This window comes from Parasteatoda tepidariorum, chromosome 3 (assembly GCF_043381705.1).
Source record: "Parasteatoda tepidariorum isolate YZ-2023 chromosome 3, CAS_Ptep_4.0, whole genome shotgun sequence".
Lineage (NCBI taxonomy): Eukaryota > Metazoa > Arthropoda > Arachnida > Araneae > Theridiidae > Parasteatoda > Parasteatoda tepidariorum.
The window spans coordinates 12,731,300-12,754,579 of NC_092206.1; the positions used below are offsets into that span (position 1 = coordinate 12,731,300).

At 28.1% G+C, this 23,280-nt stretch overlaps 1 protein-coding gene across 2 annotated transcripts in view; it reads right to left on the reverse strand.

Moving 5' to 3' along the window:
- Nucleotides 1-2,041: 2,041 nt before the first annotated feature.
- Nucleotides 2,042-23,280, reverse strand: part of LOC107455250 (DNA-binding protein RFX7) — a 28,040-nt gene continuing 6,801 nt past the window's right edge. The window contains exons 5-10 of one of the 2 annotated variants that reach the window (XR_011636345.1): nucleotides 23,025-23,141; nucleotides 21,963-22,047; nucleotides 20,128-20,329; nucleotides 18,096-18,316; nucleotides 3,295-15,033; nucleotides 2,042-3,262 (exon numbers count right to left, since the gene is read on the reverse strand). Coding sequence is in view for 1 of the 2 variants with exons in the window: in XM_016072759.4 (XP_015928245.2) it covers nucleotides 12,055-15,033; nucleotides 18,096-18,316; nucleotides 20,128-20,329; nucleotides 21,963-22,047; nucleotides 23,025-23,141 (3,604 nt within the window). In the remaining variant the exon portion in view is untranslated. Of the gene's footprint in view, nucleotides 15,034-18,095; nucleotides 18,317-20,127; nucleotides 20,330-21,962; nucleotides 22,048-23,024; nucleotides 23,142-23,280 lie in introns of both variants that reach the window. The other variant, XM_016072759.4, reaches the window with a different exon arrangement.

A 23,280-nucleotide genomic window follows, 5' to 3' on the forward strand; every position in this document is an offset into this window, starting at 1 on the left:
GGTTTACGACTACTAATGTTCAACTCAGCAGCCTTGTAATTTTGAACCCAATCCAGAAGACAACGGAACTCTTGGATTAAGTATCGGGAGAAGTTAGCCTTCGTGGAGGACTTCTTGATGGAACTAACTTGCATTTGCGTTACATGGAGAGGAATACCACAACAACCTCCCACGGTCAGCCTGAAGGCAAAAGGACTCTAACGCATGATCCATCTGCCACTGAGGATATTTCACGTAGGTGCAAGCCGGGTGCGGATTTGTATCGACAGCCAGCGCTGGGATTCGAACCCGATTCACCTCCAAGATTCGAACGCTCTATCCCCTGAGAAATCGCGGCTCAAGGAAGCTAACAGATAAATTTTCTTTTTAAGTATTAGGAAGCACTGTATCTTGTTCGCTATCACTTGTCAGAAGCCATATAATACCTTTGGCTAAGTGCTGAAAACAACAATAGCCCTTAACTGCTTCGATCATTGATTCCAGGTCAGAAACTCTGATTAGTTTAGAATATATCGATTAAATACCCAGTAAATGCAGAAAGTTCCACCATTGCATTACATTCGTTTGTGAAGGATGTGCATCGTCATGCAACATGATTGGGGAATTGAAAGCAATTAACCTGGATATTTCCTGTGCAGGTCTTGAGTTTAAACATAGTTGCAGTAGCCAGCAGTCTAATGACATTAATTTGTTACTTAGAAGTGCGCAGTCAACCTGCACGATTCAAATCTGCAGTCTCATTTCAACGCACATAAAGAAATCGAATTGATACTTCTCGAGACAAACCCATGTTGTATTATTAACTAAGGTTTCATGTAATACTTGATAAGAAACAAAATGGCTTTAATGCAGGATTGTTGATCTGTTTTTGTAAATATTATTTAGAGTGGTAGAAATAATACCAACCACTGTAACACTTGGACATCAAATACTCCTTAACAGAATAAACCGTTTTATGAACCATCTCACTGCCAAAAGAATATACGTAGTAGAAGGCTAGCTGCCATAGACATAACGTAAACTAGTTCTCCAAGGTTTGGTGAGGTTTCTATGTGTAAAGGAAAAAACAATAAAGCGCATAGCAAGATATTCTTGAAACTAGTTTGCACCCTCCTCTCCTCCCAACCACTACTGATGTTAAGGAAAAGAATTGTTGATTTGTTCTGCATTTTTACGCAATTGATAGACACTATTAAGATATTTCTTGGAGAATAAATTTCTATCATACACGTTGATTAAATCTGCTAACACATTTTGATATAGAAAGAAAGAATAAAATGACAGGCAACATACTCAACCATACATGTAGGGTTGTGGCATAACTACCACTATTTATTAATATTAAAAACCAATTCACTAGTATATAAAATAAACATGTTAACTTATCTTCGGGTACCTTTTGATAGAAGATGATGGACATAGTCGATTATTAAATCCCCTTAGGTTTGTCCAGCAACCAGTCCTCGTGTGACGTACATCCTGACTGTCATTTTGCTTCTTATATGCATGCACTGGATCTTAATGCATCTCTGCTAAATCTAATAGGTTAATCACCCTCTAAGTTGTTTTTCTGGTATAGCACACCACACCGAACATTAATTACCCTCACGTTAGTTACGTCTTCGAAGAGCTAGGTTTCTCCTTTCTACATTCTTTGTCAATAATGCTTCCAACATTTTTAGTTTGCACGCGCTTTATTTGTGATTTTTTTGTTCTAAATCTAGTAAAAGAAAAAAATTTTAAATTTACTTGTTTTTACATTTTTAACAAACCAGGATCTATTTAAATAATAAATTGCAAAAATTTGCCTGAAATTCTAAAATTCTCTGTATATTGTATAATTTATTTCAGAAATTTTGTATCATTTACATTTAGTCACGTAATAGACCTCAATCTACAAATGAACAAAATTTTATAATAAAGAAATTCATTGGTTAACTTGAGTGTTGTACATTCAATTTAGAATTGGAAGAAAAAAAAAGTAATTTAGAATTATAAGTCGATTGACAATCAACAAGCTATCATACAAATAATATACACATTTAAGTTTTTCTAAAAGATTTTTTTATTCAACCACATTGAAACTAACTGGACACTTTCTAGCTCTGAAACACTAGAAAAGCTTTTACATTTTACAAGGCTATGGTAAATAGGACAGAAATGTGTGCGTTTTTTTCAGAAGTTAATACCTTTACTACACAGAATGGCATAAGCATCGATTCTCAAGGTTTACACTTGTCAGTTCATAAGTATTTTTTATACAGGAAATCAATTGAGAAATATAAACAACTCATAGACTGAGATTATAATGAGTTATACATTCAACATAATTTTTGATTTATACCCAGAACACATCAATTAATAACAGAGCAAAACATTGAATCTGATCAAAAAGGGAGACGCGAAGATAACAGAATGCAAGACAACAATTACAAATAACTAACTAGCTTGTATTCCCTTACATTTTAGAGAATTCTAGTCTTTCCATTTAAATGGCAAGATTTCTAAGTGTTTATTCTGATACCACAAATATATCGGAACCAATATGAATTACTAAATATTGTATACCAACCCATTACTAAATATTGTATACCGAACATCATGGTATACCAATTATAAAACATTTTTTGCAAAATTGGGTGTCTTAAAGATTACAGATGATTAAAAAAAATGGAAGGAATTGGAAATATATAGTTTACTTTTCTGCTAAGGAAACCAGTGTTTTGTCACAAATCTTCAAAATCAGAAGTGAAATTCATCAATAAATGGCCCTGCTGACTGTCAGACTAATACTTATATAATATTTTGCTCAAGCATCTATTAGTTTTCATCATTAGACATTGTTGCTGCAATAGTGATTATTTCGAAATATTTAATTTTACAGTTTTTTTAGATAGTGGTGTCATCTGTTGGTAAACTTCTTAACTAAATTTTAAATTAGGTGAGTTGAAATTCTATTTCTTTAGCAGAACACTGCAATCTGTACATTTCTATCTTATGTTTTTTAAATGATTTTCCAAATCGCCAGCTTTTATGAAGAAAAAAAAACTACTACAGCATTAAATGGGATTTTGTAATCAATAAACATAGTATTTAAAATCTCTCGATTTTTTTTTCCTTTCTTTATAATCAGATTTATAGCTATTTTTATGACAACCAAGTTTTTAAAGGAAGATTTTTCTGTAGTGCAAAAGTAAAAATATTTATTATGAATCAAAATCTTGAATCATATTCAGTTAATGATGAAGATATAAGGTGACATCTGCTTATTGCCTTGCCCTAATCAGCAATGGCCTGCTTATTGTCTTGCCTAGTTTAAGTTTATACTTGCATTCTGTTACACATTAGTCAATGATTAGCATATTTTATAATTTTTCCCTATATCATTAAATTATTTTGCCAATGAGTCTAATATATAAATGCTATTACACGCATAAAATTTTTACTCAACTATATCAGTAAAATAATTTTTAATATCAAATTAAGAAGAAGAAAAAACAATAATGGAAATAAAATACCGTTAGTCAATGGAATAAATCATTAGACTTTAAAATATATGATTACAAAAAACATTAAAATACTATCGATAAAGATTAAAAATTCATTATAAGCACCTAATAAATGCATTAGTTAATATTTAATAAAAATAGTTTAATAATTGATTATATGTATTTATTTACAAATTATTATGAAAAGACTACAATAACAATTAGACTTCAATCATATTTAAAATATTGTATACTTATAAATTAATAAATATAATTGAAACCATAAAGGTAAATTAGCAATTTTTTTTATAAAAGAGTCAATATTTTTTAGATTAAAGAAAATCACACAACACATTTTGACTTAAAATACACAAACTTCCCTTACACTTTTTTTTTATATTTAAGTACAAGTCAGTTACTGTTATAAACTTAATTCATTTCTATAATAAACGTCAAAGCTCAAAAGCAAGTTTAAACATGTTTAAGATGGACATGATTTTGAATTGAAAACAAATAAATAACTGCTGTGTGTAGCCCAATATTTTAACATGACTTAAATTGACAACAAAGACATTTATAAAAATCATTTTGATGAGAGAATTACATATTCAAATATATATTTTTCCAATTTAAATATGGAAAAAAAACAGACAATACTAAAATGCAATGAGAATGATAATAACTATGTTATACAGATACGATTAATTAATATGTTACTATAAAAATAAAATATAGATGCAAAAACAAAAAATTTTTTAATTCGCAATTATTAAAAGAAAAAAAAAGAAGTAAAAAAAGAAAAAATACATACTTCCTAAATATTTCTAGAACTATCTAAATAGAGAAAGAAAAAATGTGGATCAGTTAGAAAGTTTATTTCAAACTGAAGCATCCAAATACGAACTTGCAGACTATGTAGATAGTCTGCAAAAAGTGCCAAACCTTACCATATCTTTTCAAAAAACCTTTCCATTTCTACATGATCGCCCAGATACGTTCAAATGTACAACATTTTGCACATATATATGCATAGAAAAAGTGACAAGATATGAAGTAAAAAAAGAAAAAAAAATTGAATCACAAATTCACTAGAGCCTATTAATATTTCAAAAAAGCTACTCTACAATACAATTTTATATCACTTTGCAGAAAAGTTAAGCAGTGAATTATTAGAGATCAAAAAAGCGTTGCACTTAAAAAAATATTTCACTACCACAGCTATAAAAAATCACCGGAAATGTAGCTTTAAGTCGAAGAGCGAAAGAAGCGATACTTTTTTTTAAATAGCTAGTTTTGAAATAAAATGTCTCAAATTAATAATTTCTGCTGTAGCAAACAGTAAGTTGATTATTTACTGTACATATGTAAAATAAAACAGATTGAATAATAAAATTTTGACATCAATTTAGTTTATACAGGATTATTCAGAATCACTCTTCTGATTTCAAAATAAATAACACAGAATGATAATTTGCAAAGGAAAAACACTAAAATTTCAAAACAATTGATTCAAACTATTTTGCTTAACATTGAGTTCAATGGCCAACAAGAATTCGAATTTGCAATTTTAACTTCATATTTCAAATTGTTTTAAAATTAAATTTGTTTACCTGCAAATTATTCCTCTCTCATTTAACGGTATTTTTTTCTATTCTGTTTCATTGTTCTTCATAAATTTTATTGTAACTCCTGACTCGAACTAACCACAGTCCTGATGTAAAATATTCCAAGTGAATGGTAGACGGATAATAGGTTAGAATCTTGGAGATTTTTGTGGTTTTACTTTCCATGTAAGGTAAATGCAGTTTTTCATCAAGAAGACATCCATAAAAACAAGTTTGACTCAAAGCTTGATTCAGGAGTTTCTTTTGTCTTCTGGGTTGAGTTAAAAATGTCAAAGTTATAGAGTTGAACAGTGAGAGGCACCAAACCAATATGAAGTGGCGGTTCAATGTCTTTATGGTGAAATAAAATAATCAATCGGCTGCGAAAAATAAGAACAAATTAAGAGGCAACAATCATACTTTTTAAGAGCCTTAACTACATTTTTATAAATTAAGAACTTTTAAAAATCTATACGAAGTTAAAATGGCACATAGCTATCTGTATGCTCTTGCTTCCTAGACAACCAAACAGCGTTACAGTGATACTGCACAGAAATTGAAGAAAGGTAAATCATAAAAACATACTAGATTTAATGAATCCCAATGATATTAAAGTTATAAAAAAACATCTCCAAGATAAAAGCATTCCTACCTTTGCATTCATGCAATTATTTTTCTGTGTTATTTATTTTTAAAAACAAATTTTTTTAAAAAAATGATTACTGCTGAACATTGCATTCTTGCACTATTCCTTTGCCAAATGAGTCGTTATTGTACTGTCTTCTCACAAACAAATTAACATGCAATGCAGAAAAGTTTATTATTTACAATCCCATTGTAGCTAAATACTATATAGGCTGGCTAAGAATGTACATTTCATTCGTTACACACTCAATTACATCCAGCAGAATGAAAAATATAATGCAAGTATTGAAGTGTATTACAATAGATCGAAATGTAATTACAAACTTTTATATGAATTATCACAATAATTAAAAAGAATATAGATAATTTCTATTAAAAACTAATTTGATACATACATATAAACAAAATAATATTATATGATCTAGAACAGTGGTTCCAATTTTTTGGGCTATGGAATCTTAAATGAGCGTCTTTCTTTTGACAGAATTTAGGCGTTTAAAATTTAATAAGTAATTTTAAACACATTAACCTAAGAAAGACTATTATTTATTTTGAAAAAATTTAATGCAAAGAAAAAAAATTTTTAGCGTTCTATCAATAATACTTTCAATTTTATGCCAGACTTTGCAGGGCTGAAGTAGCAGCATCTTTGTCAAGTTCTGAATTAGCTTTTGGTATACGAAAATACTGGAAAATGAAACTATTCTTCATTGAAATGAAAACGTAAAAAAACTTTTATAAGCGTTGAGAATGATTAATGAAAAAATTTAAAAGTTGCATGGAAAATATTTAGATATGCATTTATCCTTTTCATAATTTTATTCAAAGTATTGTTATTAGATTAGAAAAAATATATATCTTTTAAATTTTTCACTGGCATTTTACTTAAATAATTTCTTGAAAATAACCAGAATATCTAATAAATAATAGATTATTGATTAGATATAAATATAATTTAAGTTTCTAAAAATTATAAATATGGTTAATAGAAAATTCTAAGTCTTAGATCTCTCCTAATCTTTCTGGAACCATAGCTCTAAAAAAATATACATAAAATGTTAAGAAAATAATTATAATTAATTTTCTAAATTAAATTGTTAATTTAGTTGTTCAATTTCGTTTTTGTCTAAAATAAAAATTTTGGATGACTAGAGATTTTATAGCTGTATCAGTGATCAGCTAAAAAATGTTCAAAACAAATATTGCAATTAATTTGTATAAAAATTTAAACCATTTGTTAGAAAAAAGTCGGTGAAATAAGAAAAAATATGTTAATAAGTTTGAATAGATTAAAAAAATTTAAAATTCATAACATGTCTTCAGAAATATATAATCATAAATTAGAGTTTATATTTAAGAAAAACATACAATTAGTAGTACATCATACAATATTTCTGATTACTATGCTATAATATAACAATTATGTAAGTTAAAATAAAAATTCTAAATAAAACCTTAAATTTCACAAGCACAACAAATTTATAAAATTGCTGAAATTAAAAAACTGAATTTGATTTTAAATCTATCAAAACAACAGATGACTATAGTATATCAAATCAAAACAAACAGATGACAATAGTATATTAGCTTAAACTAAAAAAATATATTTTTTAGTTTAAGCTAATATACTATAGTCATCAAAATATTAACTTATTAATTATTTAAAAAAATCTTTTATGACCACTTTTACAAAAGCCTAACTTGAATAATGCATGAAAGTAAGAGGAAAATGAATGATAGGACATTAATATTTTGGCTAAATGTACCAGAAAAAAAACGAACTTATTAACTGAAAAAATCTACAGTAAAAACGTCGTATAAAATCAATATGGGTTGTTTGTTTTTTTAAATATTAATTTAAAGGATGATATATCATAACCTATACAAAATAATTTGAATTCATAATAAACTAAACAATTACATCAAATAATTGATAGATGTACTCAGATTGTTAGGTATCTATAAATGATTAAAGAATTTAGATACATTGGTTAAAATTTGTATCTATGAAATAACAAAAATATTAAGACATTCACACAATTCAACAAAAAAGACACATGAGATCATATTTTGTACCAAGTCCTCATTTTCAAAGACTGGAATATTAATATTTTCAATTATACATAAAGCTAAAACCAGAATAACACAGAAGATTAAATACAAAAGAAAAGTCGTAATTTTAATGTACCATATGAGTTTTGTTTTTAACATTTCAGTGCATCATAAAAAGAATGGACCCCAAATTAAAACATAAATTCTACCTAAGATCCAAATTTACATTATCTTTTTATATATTTAAAACCCAAATTTACTTCATCATTCTAAAATAAAAAGTTGATAAAATTAATTTGAGGGCGCTTGGTGGCTCGAAGCTCCAGTTCTACTAAACAAATTGGAATCAAACTTCAAATAAATTACACATGGATCATATGGTTAAGCTTTTTCTCAGAGAAAAACATATGATTAAAAATTTTGCCAATGGATGATGCTGTACAACTAAAACTATATGGAAATAATGCATATATGCAACCATATGTATATTATTGGTCTAGAAATCATGCATATAGAGCACACAAACATATACATAAATAAAATATTGTTATTCTTGAATTTATAAACTGTTACTTTTTTTTACTTTGATGAAGTGTCACTTGCCAGGAAAGTTTGGAACTATATTTTTTTCCAATAGAAACTTTTCCCACATAATTCACATAGCATGTACAGTATACTCTCGATATCACTAAATTGAAGAAAAGCTAGAAAATTTATGAGATAACAAGTTCAGAACTAAATATGTTCTAAAAAGTAGAAAAATATATTCTAGAATATTACTCTAAAAAGAAGTGTTATGAAACATAAGAAAAATTAATAATAAATATGTATAAAACCATAGCTGTTTATAAGTCTAAATACGTGATAATTTTATTTTTTAAAAGAAAGACAAAAATAATTATGCATTAAATAGAAAAGAATTGGTGTACAATAAACTCAGATTATGATTTTACCGAAAAAATTCATTTTCTGTTTCAAAATAAAATTGATATAACAAAGTTTTGAGGAGAAACTTTTCGACATAGGAATTCAAATTAACATTAGGTGGATGTATAATGCTATGGGGAAAAAGATTTTTTTGACGTAACAAGGTTTTCGAGATATCGAGAGTATACTATATTGGAAGTTTTCGTTTTCAATCTGTTCAATAGAACTGGCATTACCAGTACCATCATTGTAATTTTAACCATCATATACATACATCAGGTGATTGCAAAAGTTGATACCCAATCTTAACAGCATTAAAAAGATTGTCACCATGTATACCGATATTACAGAGGAATGTGATTAGCAAAAAATAGTGGAAAAGTGCTGTAAGTAGCTAACTTAAATTTGTGTTGAAATTCAAGTAAAACTTCAAATTTGCTCAATCTAAAAGGCATTTTCTAACACCACATGCTGTTCAACAGATACTGCAAATTTGTTTTTGCATTCATCTGACTTGGTCAATTCAGATTTTCATATACCCGTGTAAATTCACCACTTGTAGGATAACAATTTGATGGTCTACTTAGACAAGTGGTCAACTCATAACTATTTTTGCTAGTTTGGTACTTGATCATTAAGATCAACCCAGACAAATGATCAACTTATAGAGAGTGGTCAACTTAACAGGGTTTTTTGGTAAAATAAATTGAATGGGAAGAAAAACATTAGAAATATTGAAGATGTTATAGCGGCTTAATTTAACCCACTGGCGAAATTGGGAAAATGTTTCTCCCCAATACACCACGGGAAAACCGGTTTTGCTCTGCGGAGAAGACTGCAGGATAAAATACGACTTTTTAAAAGCAGAACTGTCAGTGGGTTAAAGAAAAACCGCAAAATCTATACAAAGAAAATTTTAAAAACATGTTAAACATTCGAAAACAATTATAAAGAAATGATGACCAATACATTATATATAAATAAATACTTTTTTTCTTTAAACAAAATGTGTTTTATTTCATTAGGTTCCAAATCAAGCATGAACTTAAGCAATCACCTGACATAAGAGAAGTAAAATTTAAAAAAATATTGATCCGCTATTAAATTCTATTAATAAAAGTAAAATATAATACAAAATTAAAATATTTCATTAAAAGCAATTAAACTTGAATAACCCTCTGTAAAATGAGCAAAAGAGAAAATTGAACTTTCAATTGATACAACCAAAATAAAAACAATTCAATTACTCTTACTTTAATATTTAAAAATATGCATTTTTTTACTGTTACCATCAAAAAATTTTGTGCTATTTTGTTTTTAAAATTTAATATTATTTCTGATTTCTTTTAACAGAAATGTTAAAGAAAATCAACTTAAATTTAAGGGAAAAAATAAAAACATTTTAATGTCTTTACATTATGCAATTAATATTTTTAATTTATTTAATAGTACCTAAAAGATTGGCACATTTTATTAAAAAAAGTATGCAAAAAGCCATCTTAAAAAGACTGTTATGCAGACTTCTTTGAAATACCATACAAATCTTTATGTTTGTGCGTTTATGATAAAAATACATATTACATGTTTATAAAGTAAGGAATAAAAATTAATCAGCAACATATTTAAAAGTCTGTACAATTTTTGAAATGAAAAAAAAAATCTAAAATTTAATCGACTTATTAGACAATAAAATGCATTTTTTAAACTATATTTCAAAAATTAATTTTATACTGAAACAATAGAACATTTTAAATAAAGTCATGAAAGCAATAGAATAAAGTTTAAAAAGTACAATAGATAAATCTTAAAACACTTATTTATATTGAGTTGTTTAAAAGAAGCAAACGTAAAATACGTAGATTTATTAAATTAAATATAAAAATTTCATGTTGCCATTACTCATTTTGCTTTAACTTTTATCTTTTTATTGAAGAAAATTAAAAAGAAAAAGTATATAATTATGCAAGCGAAATCTCAAACTTCATTTTCTGAAAGAAAAAAGAACTTTCTCAACATGACTTTTTGCATTTAATGCATGCAGAGTTCCATAACATGTGAGGTATTGAGTATCAAAACCATAAAATGCTATACTAAGATTACAAAAGAAAAAAATAAGATTCTATAAAGTTTTTTTTAATCTTCTCTCAATGCTAATTTTTATCAACTTTAAGGTTGTTGTTAAATTATAGAAAACACATTTTGTGCAAGAAATATAAGGTAGCTTTTTTTGAATTTTGTATAACTTATCAGCATATGCTGAGGTAACAATTTATGACACAATAAATTTTAGTTTAGTAAAAAAAAATATATAATAGGACTTCAGATGCTCTTTGGATAATTAATCTTACAGAACAAGCATCCTTTTTTAATCATGCATCAAGAGTGGGGAAAAAACAAAAGACCTGAAACTGCCTATCAATTCAAATCATGAAAAAAATAAATAAATAAAGAGTGCAAAACTATTTCGAACATTTAAGTTATTAATTAAGTTATGGAAAGTTTTTTTTTACAATGTGCTGTACATTAACAGTTCAACAAATTGTAGAGCTTTATATAAAAATCACAGTTAAAAATCACAATAGAATAATTAAGTTTAAAAATTTAATTTATTCTAAAGTTTAGAAAGTCGGAAATTTCCTCAAGAAGTGGAAGGAAATTCCCATTTATTAAATCCATTTTCATCAATAAATTCGAAAAAACAAGATTTCATTGAACAATAGTGTTATTAAAACCAAACTATCTCTCATTTAAAAAAAATGTAATAATTTGACAACCGAAAGTGTTGTGTCTATTTTCAACAAATACCAGCAAAAAGTTTGCCGCAGAACTTTAGTCTGCGTTCGTAAATAACGAGACTTGAAATTCAATTTTACTACCTTTCTTTTTGTGGATATGAATTTGCCTACCAGATTCCACAATTGAATAACTTTGCTTTTTTGATTAAGAGAAAACATTATTAACTCCTTGAATTTATGGGTTAAAGTTCAAAATTAATTTTCTCCGAACTCTCTTTAGTATAGATTACGCAGGTTTTAATACTGAATACCTCAAATGCATACAACATAAACCTACTAGAATATTAACGAAATTTGAAATCATCCTCATTTAATTAGAGAGTAAATAATTTCAATTTTAAAAATATATTCATGGATATGGGCTAAACGAAGTACTTAGTTTGCCCCATCACTAAAATACAAAATTAGAGCATTTAACTGTACAAAGGAATAACATTCAACAATAGGAAAAACAAATGTATAAATCTACAAGCATATACATGAAAATAAATCTAATTTTACATAAAGGCCATTATTATTATTATTATTAAACTCGAAAGTGCATTACAGATTGCCATCCTCGTTTGGATTCAGCTCCAGCTCTTGCGCAAATTTCGAAAAGTCGTTATCACAATCTCTCAGATCTTCCAGTGTTGTCTGTAAATCATCACTAAGTGGTGGGTCGAGCAAACCGGCTAGGTTGCGTCGAGCATTACTCACTTCCAAATCTCCAGTATTTTCCAAACCAGACCAGTTCTGGGAGAATGACTTGTCACTATTCAGGAGTTCAGCAGATAGTAAAGCGTTCTCTTGATTCGAATTCAAGAGAGGAAACGAGAATGCCTGATTCAGAACAGGCGTCGTAGGATGGGATTTAGTAGAAACTTCATCGATTGGAGCATTCAGGAAATAAAAATTGTTCAAATTTTGGAGCATTTGATGTAACGGTACAGATTGGCTCCGATTGCTAAGCTGATTGTTAGTGGCTCCGCTAATTTGTTCATTTTTTAATAAGTTTTGAATTTCTGGGGAGAAAGGATCTTTAGCAGCCACATACGATTTGCTATATATGACAGAACTGGAGGCGTGTCTCTGACGAACTTGCTTAAAGTTGGAAGAGTTGCCGCTGATAAGTAAGTCAGCGGCGCTATCATTTAAAAATGATTGAGACAGAGCCAAATCATTAACACTGGTAAGATCTGGGAGATTGCTTGTGCAACTACTCGAAGATGAAGTCTGTTCGGAAACTGGAGATAAGGAAGTGGTATTCGAGTCTGAGTTATGTCGATATCTCAATTCATTCCCTGGCGGGAATATAAAACTAGGCTGAGGTTCAGCAACTAAAGGTGACAAGGGATTAGTCCTAGCATTTAAGTTTCCTGATAAATGTTGAACACCAGGGCCAGAATTATGCCTAGAACGGCTAGAAGTTGATAATGAGTTTATTATATGTGGGCTATTTACTGAACAAAATGTAACAGTTTTGTTAGAACTATGGCTAGAATTATGTCTCAAACGACTTACAGGTGTTGGCTGTGGCGAAATAAAAGGCGAAGAAGAAACTGAAGAAACACCAGAATCAAAGTTTTGGAAAGGGGTGTGTCGAGAGGTACTTTGTCCAGAGCTGTGCCTAGACCTACAGGTGGATACTGGTGTCGATCTAGGTGAAACAAAAGGACTACCAGCATTACTAGGTGGTTGAGAAGGACCAACACCAATCGACATCATATTTCTTGGAAACTGATTAGGTATTGGCGATGACACACTTCCACTCATATCAGGTATTGGGGTATGGCTGGGAGATATAGGCATAAAATTGAAAGCCCGTCTTCTAGTATTGGGACTTTGGGGAACAGAGGGTACTTGAGTGTAAGTGTTAACACGGACAGGAAGAGCAGTATTGTTTATCTGAGGTGTACCATATTCTAGATTATCCATCAAGTCTGAAGTCAACAAATCACTGTTTGAATTTATTAGATTTTGTTGAAAGTCTGGCAAGTCCATATCAATTTGTTGGAAATTGGTTTTAGGATTTGTCAAATAAATGTTGGCATCAGAAATGTATGCATTTGGCTCATTCACCTGGTCTTGTGACGCCAAATGGGAATCTAGAAATTTCTCAATAGTTTCAAGTTGGGATATATTTTTGATTTGTTTCTCCTCTTCAAAGGAAAGGGAACACAAATTTAAATTAACTTTATCAGATTGTTCCTGTTCTGTTGTTAATTTTCCCTCTCCTAAATTAACATCACTTGAATAAAACAAAGTTTCTTTTTGATTTAAATGAAGAGAAAGATCACTTTTGGAAATATCTTTCAAAGAATTCAATAATAAAGGATTTGATTGACTACACGATATTTTTTGCTCAAGTAACATACGCAATTGAGATATATTTTTGTTAAAATCCTGTTTTTCCTTTTTCGAGTCTTTGTCTTCAACTACTAACATAGATGAAGGGAGCAATGTTTGGCAATTATTTCCTCTGTAGTAATCGTTTAAGGCATCACCTTCTATCTCATGTATGCTCACTTCTTCAGCTGCAGCATTTTGCTGAACAGACAATCTTCGACTAGGAACATTTTGAACTTTAACTGACGATGGCAAGTCTTGATAAGAAGATTCCATCGCATTTGCATCCAATAACAGCTTCTTTGATTTAAGATTACTTCTACTTTCATCTAAAGGTCTTTTGAGAGCGTTACTTTCTTTAGAGGGAAGACTTGATTTCCTTAAGGGATTAGATTTTAAGATGGAACCACCTGAACTTTCAATCGACACTTGGTTTGGATCAGAATTTGCTTGAAGTTTAACATCCTTGAAAGCACTAGAACTCTGGTTTTCTAATGAAAAACGTAAATCTTCTTTAAGTTTGTCAGAGGTCTTTTCTTTCGGTACTATAAAACAATTTTTCTTTAATGTTTTCTGAGTGGAGGATAGCAAAACAGTTCTAGTGTTTGAAGTGTTGCTTTTAACAAAAAAGTCATTACCTTCTGGACTCGAAGAGGATTGAAGCCATGCATGTGAGCTATGCCGACCATCATTGGTTTTAGATTTAGGCTTATTAATAGAAGTTGAGCCTAAAGAACCAGCTCTGGATCTAGCCATGGCAGACAAGGCATCCCCTTTCAATGGCTTTGGCTGTATTTTTTTGTACTTAGGAGAAACTTGTTTGCCGATCTCAGCAATTTGTGGCAGAGAGGGCACAATAATTATGCCAGGAAGGCTTTGTGATATGCAGACAGGAGTCTTACTTCTTGGAATTATTATTTTAGTATTTTTAGTTGATGTATCTTCAAGTTTTAAAACATTTTCAGAGCATGGTTCACTAGGCTTACTGGGAGAAGATTGTGTATTACTGTTTGAACTGGTGGGTGTATCATTTACTACTTGTTCCATGTCAACAATTAATTCAAGATCCATATCCTCTTCTTTAATAACCTTCTCTATTAAATTTTTATCCACTTGCATGGATGATGATTCTGAAGAACTTGTAAGAGAATTTTCTTTTATACTTTGAGATAATATTAAGTCAATCTCTTTTTCCTGTAATTAAACAAATTTAGGAAAAAATAAAGTTCAATATGATGATAAAATTATAATATTTTATTCAAATTAAATGGAATTAGCCTTATAAATTTAAACTTACAAAAATTACACCTCACAACAAATTTATGCAGAATTTTTATCACTATATATCAAATTTACATAGCATAGTTTGGAGAAAAAAATATTTGTAGAGTAAGAAAATAGTTACCTAAGTCAAATATTTAGATAGTTTTGATATACATCATTGATTAAATTCAATTTAAAACAATGTATAGATAAAATTCTAGATATGCTAACCATGCATCTTTTTAAATGCTGCATTATTATTGTGGATTCATGTGATAGTTTCTTAAGGGTGTGTAAGGAGGACAAAAACTCAAAAGATGTTGAGCAATTAATTAGAATAGACAAAAAAATATTTAACTGTACCCTGATAAAAGTATTTTTCACTTTTGTTGAAAGTTCTTGATATAGGTATATAAAAAACATAATTAAAAGCATGTAAAAACCTTTTTTTCAAAAACATATCAAGACATAAAAAGACCATCCTGATAGACAGTCATATCTAGAAAAGAGCTCTATTCTTCAATTAGCCACCACAAAAACAATATATCCATAATTTCAAATATATTCGTTATGCTCATTTTTTTTAAAATGGTCAACTACTCTATTTAGCAATGCAAAAAAAAAAAAAATTATAATTTGTTATTAATTTACTTATTTTGTTTTATTATTATTACAATTCGGAATTAATTTAAAACATATAAGTTTGCCATATTTTTTTTATTTAAATAAAAATCATTTATAAATGTCATATACTCTAAAAATTACAGAATATCAGTTATTACGGAAAACAAGTTTCCTAGTGGTTGGAAAGGTAAAGCATTAATATTTTACAAAACTAGAATTGAAATTATTTTATCTGCCACTACAAATAAATAATTCAAACAGATATGGAAAAGGTCACATAACCAAATGGTCACTTTCTCAAAATAAAAGTTTAAAAAAATAAATAAAATAAAATAATAAAATTTAATAAATCTTTGCTTTAAGTTCATTACTACTCAGAAAAATATTTAATTAAAACCTTAAATGTGTGAAATGTATACTTGACAAAATTGTTTATAAGATTAAGCTAGTTGATCATTAATAACTAATAAAGATGAGTAGCAAAATAAGAAAACTTAAATATAATTACATAAGAAAGATAAATTAGTCCCTCTTATCCCTCCCCCTTATTTTTTTTCTTTTTAACTTAAAGACTGAATAGTTCATTGAATACAATCATTATAAAGACTCAAAAATGATAAAACTACAATGCTGGTAAATTCATCAAATATGAATAGAAAAAGTTCCCCAATTTTAACACAAGAATGAAATTCTTGTAAAAAACTGTAATTAAGTTCAAAATTTCTCGTCTGTTCTATTTCGTTGAAAAGAAAAAAACTACTAAAATATAAATTAAATTACAGTTAAGAAATGAACTAAACACTAATTTTAATTAGCATATTTCAAAATATATTCACACAAAAAAAAAGGATAATACAGAGTTATAAATCAAAAAACAGTTTGATTAATCGAAGATAGTAAAACTCAAATTTCTATACTCATTATTGCAACTATGAAAAGTAAAATTTATTGAAGAATTTTGAGGGGTTTAAATTAATTTAAAATTTCTAGTGATTCTAAGGCTGTTAAAAAATATCCTGTATTTCTTGATACCAAAATTGATTACATTTTTTAAGGGTTGAAAGTCTTTAAAGTGACAGAAAGGGTTGAATATTATTATTCCTATTAAAATAGAATATGTTTATTGTTTGTCTTTTTTTATTTATGAAAAGAAACAAATCTTATATATTAGGGGAAGAAAAGAGGGGGAGATAATACTTCAGGGTGCAAGAAATCTAAGATGTTATATAAATCTATGTTTACAATGTTATATGTGTAACTTACATACTTTTACATTTATTATGAGTAATAACAAAATAGGATTAAAAATAAGAATGCACTAACACAAATCAAACTCAATAAATTGCTGATTGCACTTGAAATTTTTAGATTTTCTTAGACATTAATTTCATAGTCATAATCATAGACATTATTAATTAGTATAAATTCCCTATTACTTAAAAACATGGTCTTTTAATTTTATAAACCACTATAGGAAAAACATCACAATAAAACCTCCAATGGAAATTTATGGAGAACTTTTTTGTTAACTTAAAAAGTCAACTTAATTTTTTTTTCAAAGAAAATTTTTACATTGCTAAGTTTTTTTAAAAAAATTATAAGAATGTACTGTAACGTTATGAGCATATTTTAACAAAACAGAGCTCAGAGCAGATTTTTTCAAAAAATGTCTCGAACTATAATAGATATCTTGATCAAGTTAAGCACGATCTATGATGTGTTTTTTTCTCTTCTGATTTTCTTTTTCAAAAGAGATAGTTGTTTTTTTCCCTTTTAAAAATTTGTGTGTTAAGTTTCGGAAAAAAAATTTTAAAGCTCACATCATATTTTCTGTTAGTTGTGACACTACAGTACTATATATAATTATTTGCATTCATTATTAATCGTTAACCTATACTATAATGATAAACAAGTTTTATATACCATATAAAAAAAAATTATTTGATTTCAAATTTTTCTCAGTTTTAAATTTTCAAAATTAAATAAGTGGTCAATTTTATTGATTATTAATAAAAACACACAAAATATAAAAGTATTTTTCTGTCAAGATTTACATTTAAAAAAATTAATCAATAAAAATAAAAGCCGTCAAATGGATACAAGTTTACACAAAAATGGAAAACATCTCAAAGCTCAAACAAATTTAAAAAATGTCTTCATTCAAGTGCAGTAAAATCCACTATAAACTATTTTAGGCAAAATCTCCTTATAATTCTTTGTAATAAAATGCATTCACAAACATGAGCTTGCAGTTACATGAACAATAAAGTAAACATGAACTATAAAGCAAAGATAGATTATCCTCACATTTCTTTATGACTACAGAATTTCACAAAACTTATTTCATAGGATTAAAGACAATTACTTACAGAACTTATGTCGGATTTTTCAGAAAGAACTTTGGATTTTCTTGATTTTGCATTCTTTTTTTTAGGTACAGACACTTTACCTTTACTCGCAGAAGTAAAATTTGAGCGTTGCTCTTGAAGTTTCTTCTTTTGCTCCTTAATCAATTCTTTTTCTTGTATTTTTCGCTGCAAATGAACTTGAGCTTCACTTTTCTTTATTCCTCCTTCACAGTTAGAAAACCCTAAAATAAACAAACAACGTCGTAAGTCTTGCACTAAAGGCATTGTTTAAAGAATAAAAACTAATAATGATCAGATCTAAAATGAATTTTAACAAAATTACAGTTAATGCAAATGAATAAGAACATCATGACTATTACAGGGTTTTAAATCAATTTTGGAAATAAAACTCCCTGGCTTTTTCTGGTTTTCAAAAAAAAAGAAGAAAAAAAGGCTAATCTACAGTCCAGACAATATTTTCATCATACAAAGCAATATTTCAACAGAAATATGGCTTCATTTTATTTATTTACTTTTAAAAAAAAATTAAGAAATGTGCTTTTAATGTCCAACATTATATATTTAAAAAAACAAAATGTAACTAGATGAAAGTTTAAAGGCAGATTTTAATACATAAATATACATACCTGCCAACATTGGAGAAATAAGATAACAGAGATTTTACTAGCGACATTTTTTGGGCCATGAGTAAAGTGTGGATACATCGTGAATAATCATGTCAGTCAAAAAGAAAAATTCAAATTTGAAAAGAATATAAGCACTTACATTTAGCGATGTAAACAGTATGTATATAAATCTTAATCTAAAAAAGATTTTTTTTAAATCATTATTTATAATTACTTAAACTATAAACACTCAACATACTGCAGTACTGGCAATAGTACCATCTGTTGTGGAATAAGAGAAGTATATTTTGTCATCAGCAGATATTTTATCACCAAAATTTTTTTAATTTAAATTTCTTCAACAAATATGGAGAAATTTGAGAAGATAAGGGTAAACAGGAGACAATCGTAAAATACCGTGGTCTTCATTCAAAAACACAAGAGACTTGGCAGGTATGAATATATAGATTATAAATAAAACCAATATACATATAAATGTAAAAACAATTAAAAACTCATAATTTTATGTAGGTTAATACAGCTGTCCTCTATCTTAATGGTGATTAAGAACCAAAATTACAGTTAATGCAAGGTAATAAGAATAACACAGAAAATTTAATTTCTCATCTCTACTGTAAACATTATAAGCACAAAACCAAACACTTTTCAACTCTCAACTACATCATTTAAAATTAAGTAACAAAAAGAAAACAACATGGGTACAGCAACATATGGGTAAAAGAAATTTGAAATTTAAAAAAATAGCAGTAATGAGTGTACTTTTAAATGTAAAAGGCATAAAATATATACAAGGTTGCCACTCAAATCTGTAAGAAGAAAAAATTCCCTGTGTTTTCCCTGTACATATTATACACAATACATTAAGAGGAAAAACAATCAAAGTGCTCTTGTATGAGCTGTATTGGGCTAAATATACTAGTTACAAATGCTGTAAAAAAGAAACAGCTGAACATACTTAAAACAAATAATGCTATAGTAAGTGAAATAGTTTAATATAACTGAAATATCATCCTTAAATATCCCATAGATTGCACTTGGAGTGGTAACCATTTCTTAAATAACGAAAATATGAAACAAAATTCCCTATAATTTCCCAGTTTCTAAAGAAAAACTCACAATTCCCTGCATTTTCCCTCTTATTTCAAGTGACTTTTAAATTCCCTATATTTTCCAGGTTTTCCCTATTCTCCCTGTGGAGTGGCAACCCTAATATAATTCGGTTGTCACTCCACAGTTCACCTTGGTTGTTTTCTTTAGAACCTGGGAAATTCCTTATAATTTCCCAGCTTTTAAAGAAAAACTCAAAATTCCTTGTATTTTATGGGGATTTTTTAATTCCCTGTTTTTTCCAGGTTTTCCCTGTTCTCCCTGTGGAGTGGCAACCCCTATATAATTTGCTCAATTACCTTTCTCTAAAAGTTGAGGAGATCCTTCCAAAAGAACGGTGAAAGCAGCCACTGACCGGTTATCAACATACATATTTTCTAAGAGATGTGAAGCCAATTCCTTCAAAGAAGTGAACTTAAATCCAAGAAGTTTTTCAGCCCATTCAAAGAGTATATGACAAGAAGCTGAAGTAACTTCATCTTTAATGTTCTCTGCCGGTGCCTAAAATCAATACGTATTTTAACCACACACTTGAATTTAAATAACACTTGCACAATGGTGACAAAATATAGACAAAAATGAAAAAATACACAATTCCAAATTCATGCAATCTTATCTTAAAAGAACATGCGTTTATTTTAGGATTCACATAACTTATGGAAGCTCGTGTCTTCTATGGAATAAGGAGTTTTCTTTTAAGGATGAAAATTTTATTAGAATAAAGTTTTTATTGGCAATACATAATGCAAATGGGGCTGAGTTTCTTAACTGTTTCAATTTGAATATTTAAGTTTTTCTCATAAGTAAAATGATCTCTAAAACAACCGGTTCTATTATGTAACAAGCTCTGCTTTATGTATGTTTGAGAAAGGGGAAGCCTCTTTGCGCGCTTCAGAACTAGATTTTGCTTATGTTCAGTAAAGATGAGGCTTTTACCTTGCAAATATTTACATTTTAGCTTTAAGCTCAGTTAACATACATGGAAATTGCAAAATGAAAATTTGATTAGTTGTCCATTAAAATTAAAATGAACCTAAAATTTGAGACAGCTGTTTTAAATTTATTTTTAGATTTAATATACTTTTTCATTCAAATATGACTGATTCCAAAAAAATGGTTAATTGAAACAATAAAATTTCCCATCGTTCATCATATTATTAAAATGTTATCATTAATAAAAAATGTATTTTTGCTAAGCTAATAAAGATTTCTAAAGAATAATTATGGAAGAATCCAATATAAAATAAGCCAAATACTTTTTTCTTTTTGAAAGACAACATAATTGAATGAGGTAAAGGAACATAGATGATATTGTGTATTCTCACTAAAAAGCTATGAAATTTTTTCTTCTTCATTCATTAGATTCATTTAAATGCAGTTACTAGCATTAAACAAAGTCTGGTTATTCAATTTTACTTTTATTTGTGGTAAATTTCAACTATTAACTAGTTTCTCTTACCTCTTAAACCATCTCTTTACAGTGCTATCAAAACTAAATTTTAAGGATAGAAAAAAACTAACAATAAATTGGGTGGTGCAGAGGAACAAGAAATTCAGAAGTAACTTAATTTGCTCAAGGTAAACCAGAACGTTTTTTAATTTTGAGAGAACGTATACATTATAACAATTCTTTTATAACAAAATATTGGCAACTATTTACTTCTTAAAGATGACCACAGAAAAATGCGCAAATATGAAACAAAATATACCTAAATGTCTTTTTACATCATAAACATGACATGAGACAGAAGTACTAAACCACATGGAGCACATCTTTTTAAGGTCATTTTTTGAAAAGTAGATAGTTAATGACATTTTGTAAAGAGAAAATAAACGGCATTTTGTATATATACACTAAATTTTTGTCAATAAAAAGTGTTTTTCCTGAATTTTATAGCACAAATAACTTTACTTCAAAATTTACCACTTTCTTTCCTCACCCCATTTTATTTTCCAGAAAATTGTGATAATTTTCAATAATTTGTAAAGAAAGGGTCATAGAGAATAATAATTGGATATCTATCAAGTTCTTGAGAAATTGATTGGTGCTGATAAAATTTCTTAAACTATTGAACTTCACAACTACAACTAATATTAATAACTAATATTTGAACTTAACAATTGCAGAACTTACATCACAGCTTTCAGGATCAGTATTTATATCTGGCAAAGAAGGGGGCTTCAAATTTAATTTCTTCCTTAAACCACTGTAACAGTATCTGTGATAAAAAAAAGAGAACAATTAGAGAAAATAAAAATTTTATCTTTTTTTAGAAAAAATGAACAATGTCTCAACACCAAGTTATCAACTATTTCAACAACTATTAATAAAACCACAATGAAAATTCAAACTTTCAAGGGACCAGGAAAAATTTTTAGAAGTCAAATTTTTATGGAATAGAAAGTAGTATAATGGCTTTCTGATATTATGAAATTACATAAAGTCTATTATCTTTTACTTAATAGTGTCTAAAATTGATCAGACAATTTTACAAATCAAACAATTTTAAAGCACAAATAATTATGCACGCTAACTCACAAAACATGGCTGCATTATATCTAAATAAAGATGGATCTGGTTTAGACTTGCTTTATGGGACAGATTAACCAATGCTAATCCTCTTTGCTTTTGGCTTTTTATAAATAACAGAAGAGCCTATAAACTTAAAATAAATAAGGAACTGGTTGCCAGTGAGAAGGCTATCGTATTTGATAAGATAGTAGGATTTTGAGAATATTCTGTTTTGTATTTTATCTTTCGAAAACTCTTTCCAAATAATTCAGATTTAAAGGAGGAAAAAAAGAACAAGTTAAATAATATTAAATTATTGGGAACCAGTAAAAAAATTTTAAGCACCATCTGATGTCCAGAATTTGTAGACCGCTTGACATAACAGATATCAGACATAATATAATATTAACATAACAGAAAGCAGTTATTACATAATGGCTTTCTAATGTTATGAAGTTACATAAAATCTATTATTTTTTATTTAATAGAATCTAAAAGTGCAGAAAAAGATCAGAAGTAAGGCATATAATTTTAAAGCAAAACATAATTTGGACAGCTATTATTACAACCATTAATACGAATATTATTATAATTATTTTAAAAACTAATAATAATAACAGTTATGTCAGCAACTAATTTATCAATTTGTTTTCACTTCTTTTCATAATGAAAAAAAGGAGGTACCTGGAATTTCCTCTAGTACCAAGTCTCCTTGGTTTAACAGATGGAAATATCTGCTTCATAACTTTACCAAAATCAGCTGCACAAAGAGCATCCGTGCCAGTCATATGGCAATAAGATCTGCAAAATGTACATTTAAAAATAAATAATTGCCATTTAAGTTAAGAATTTCTTATTGTCTGTTTAAAAATTAGATTTAATTAAATAAAAAAAACAGTAAAACTTGCAGGTTTAAAAATTTAAAATGAAAATTTAAAAA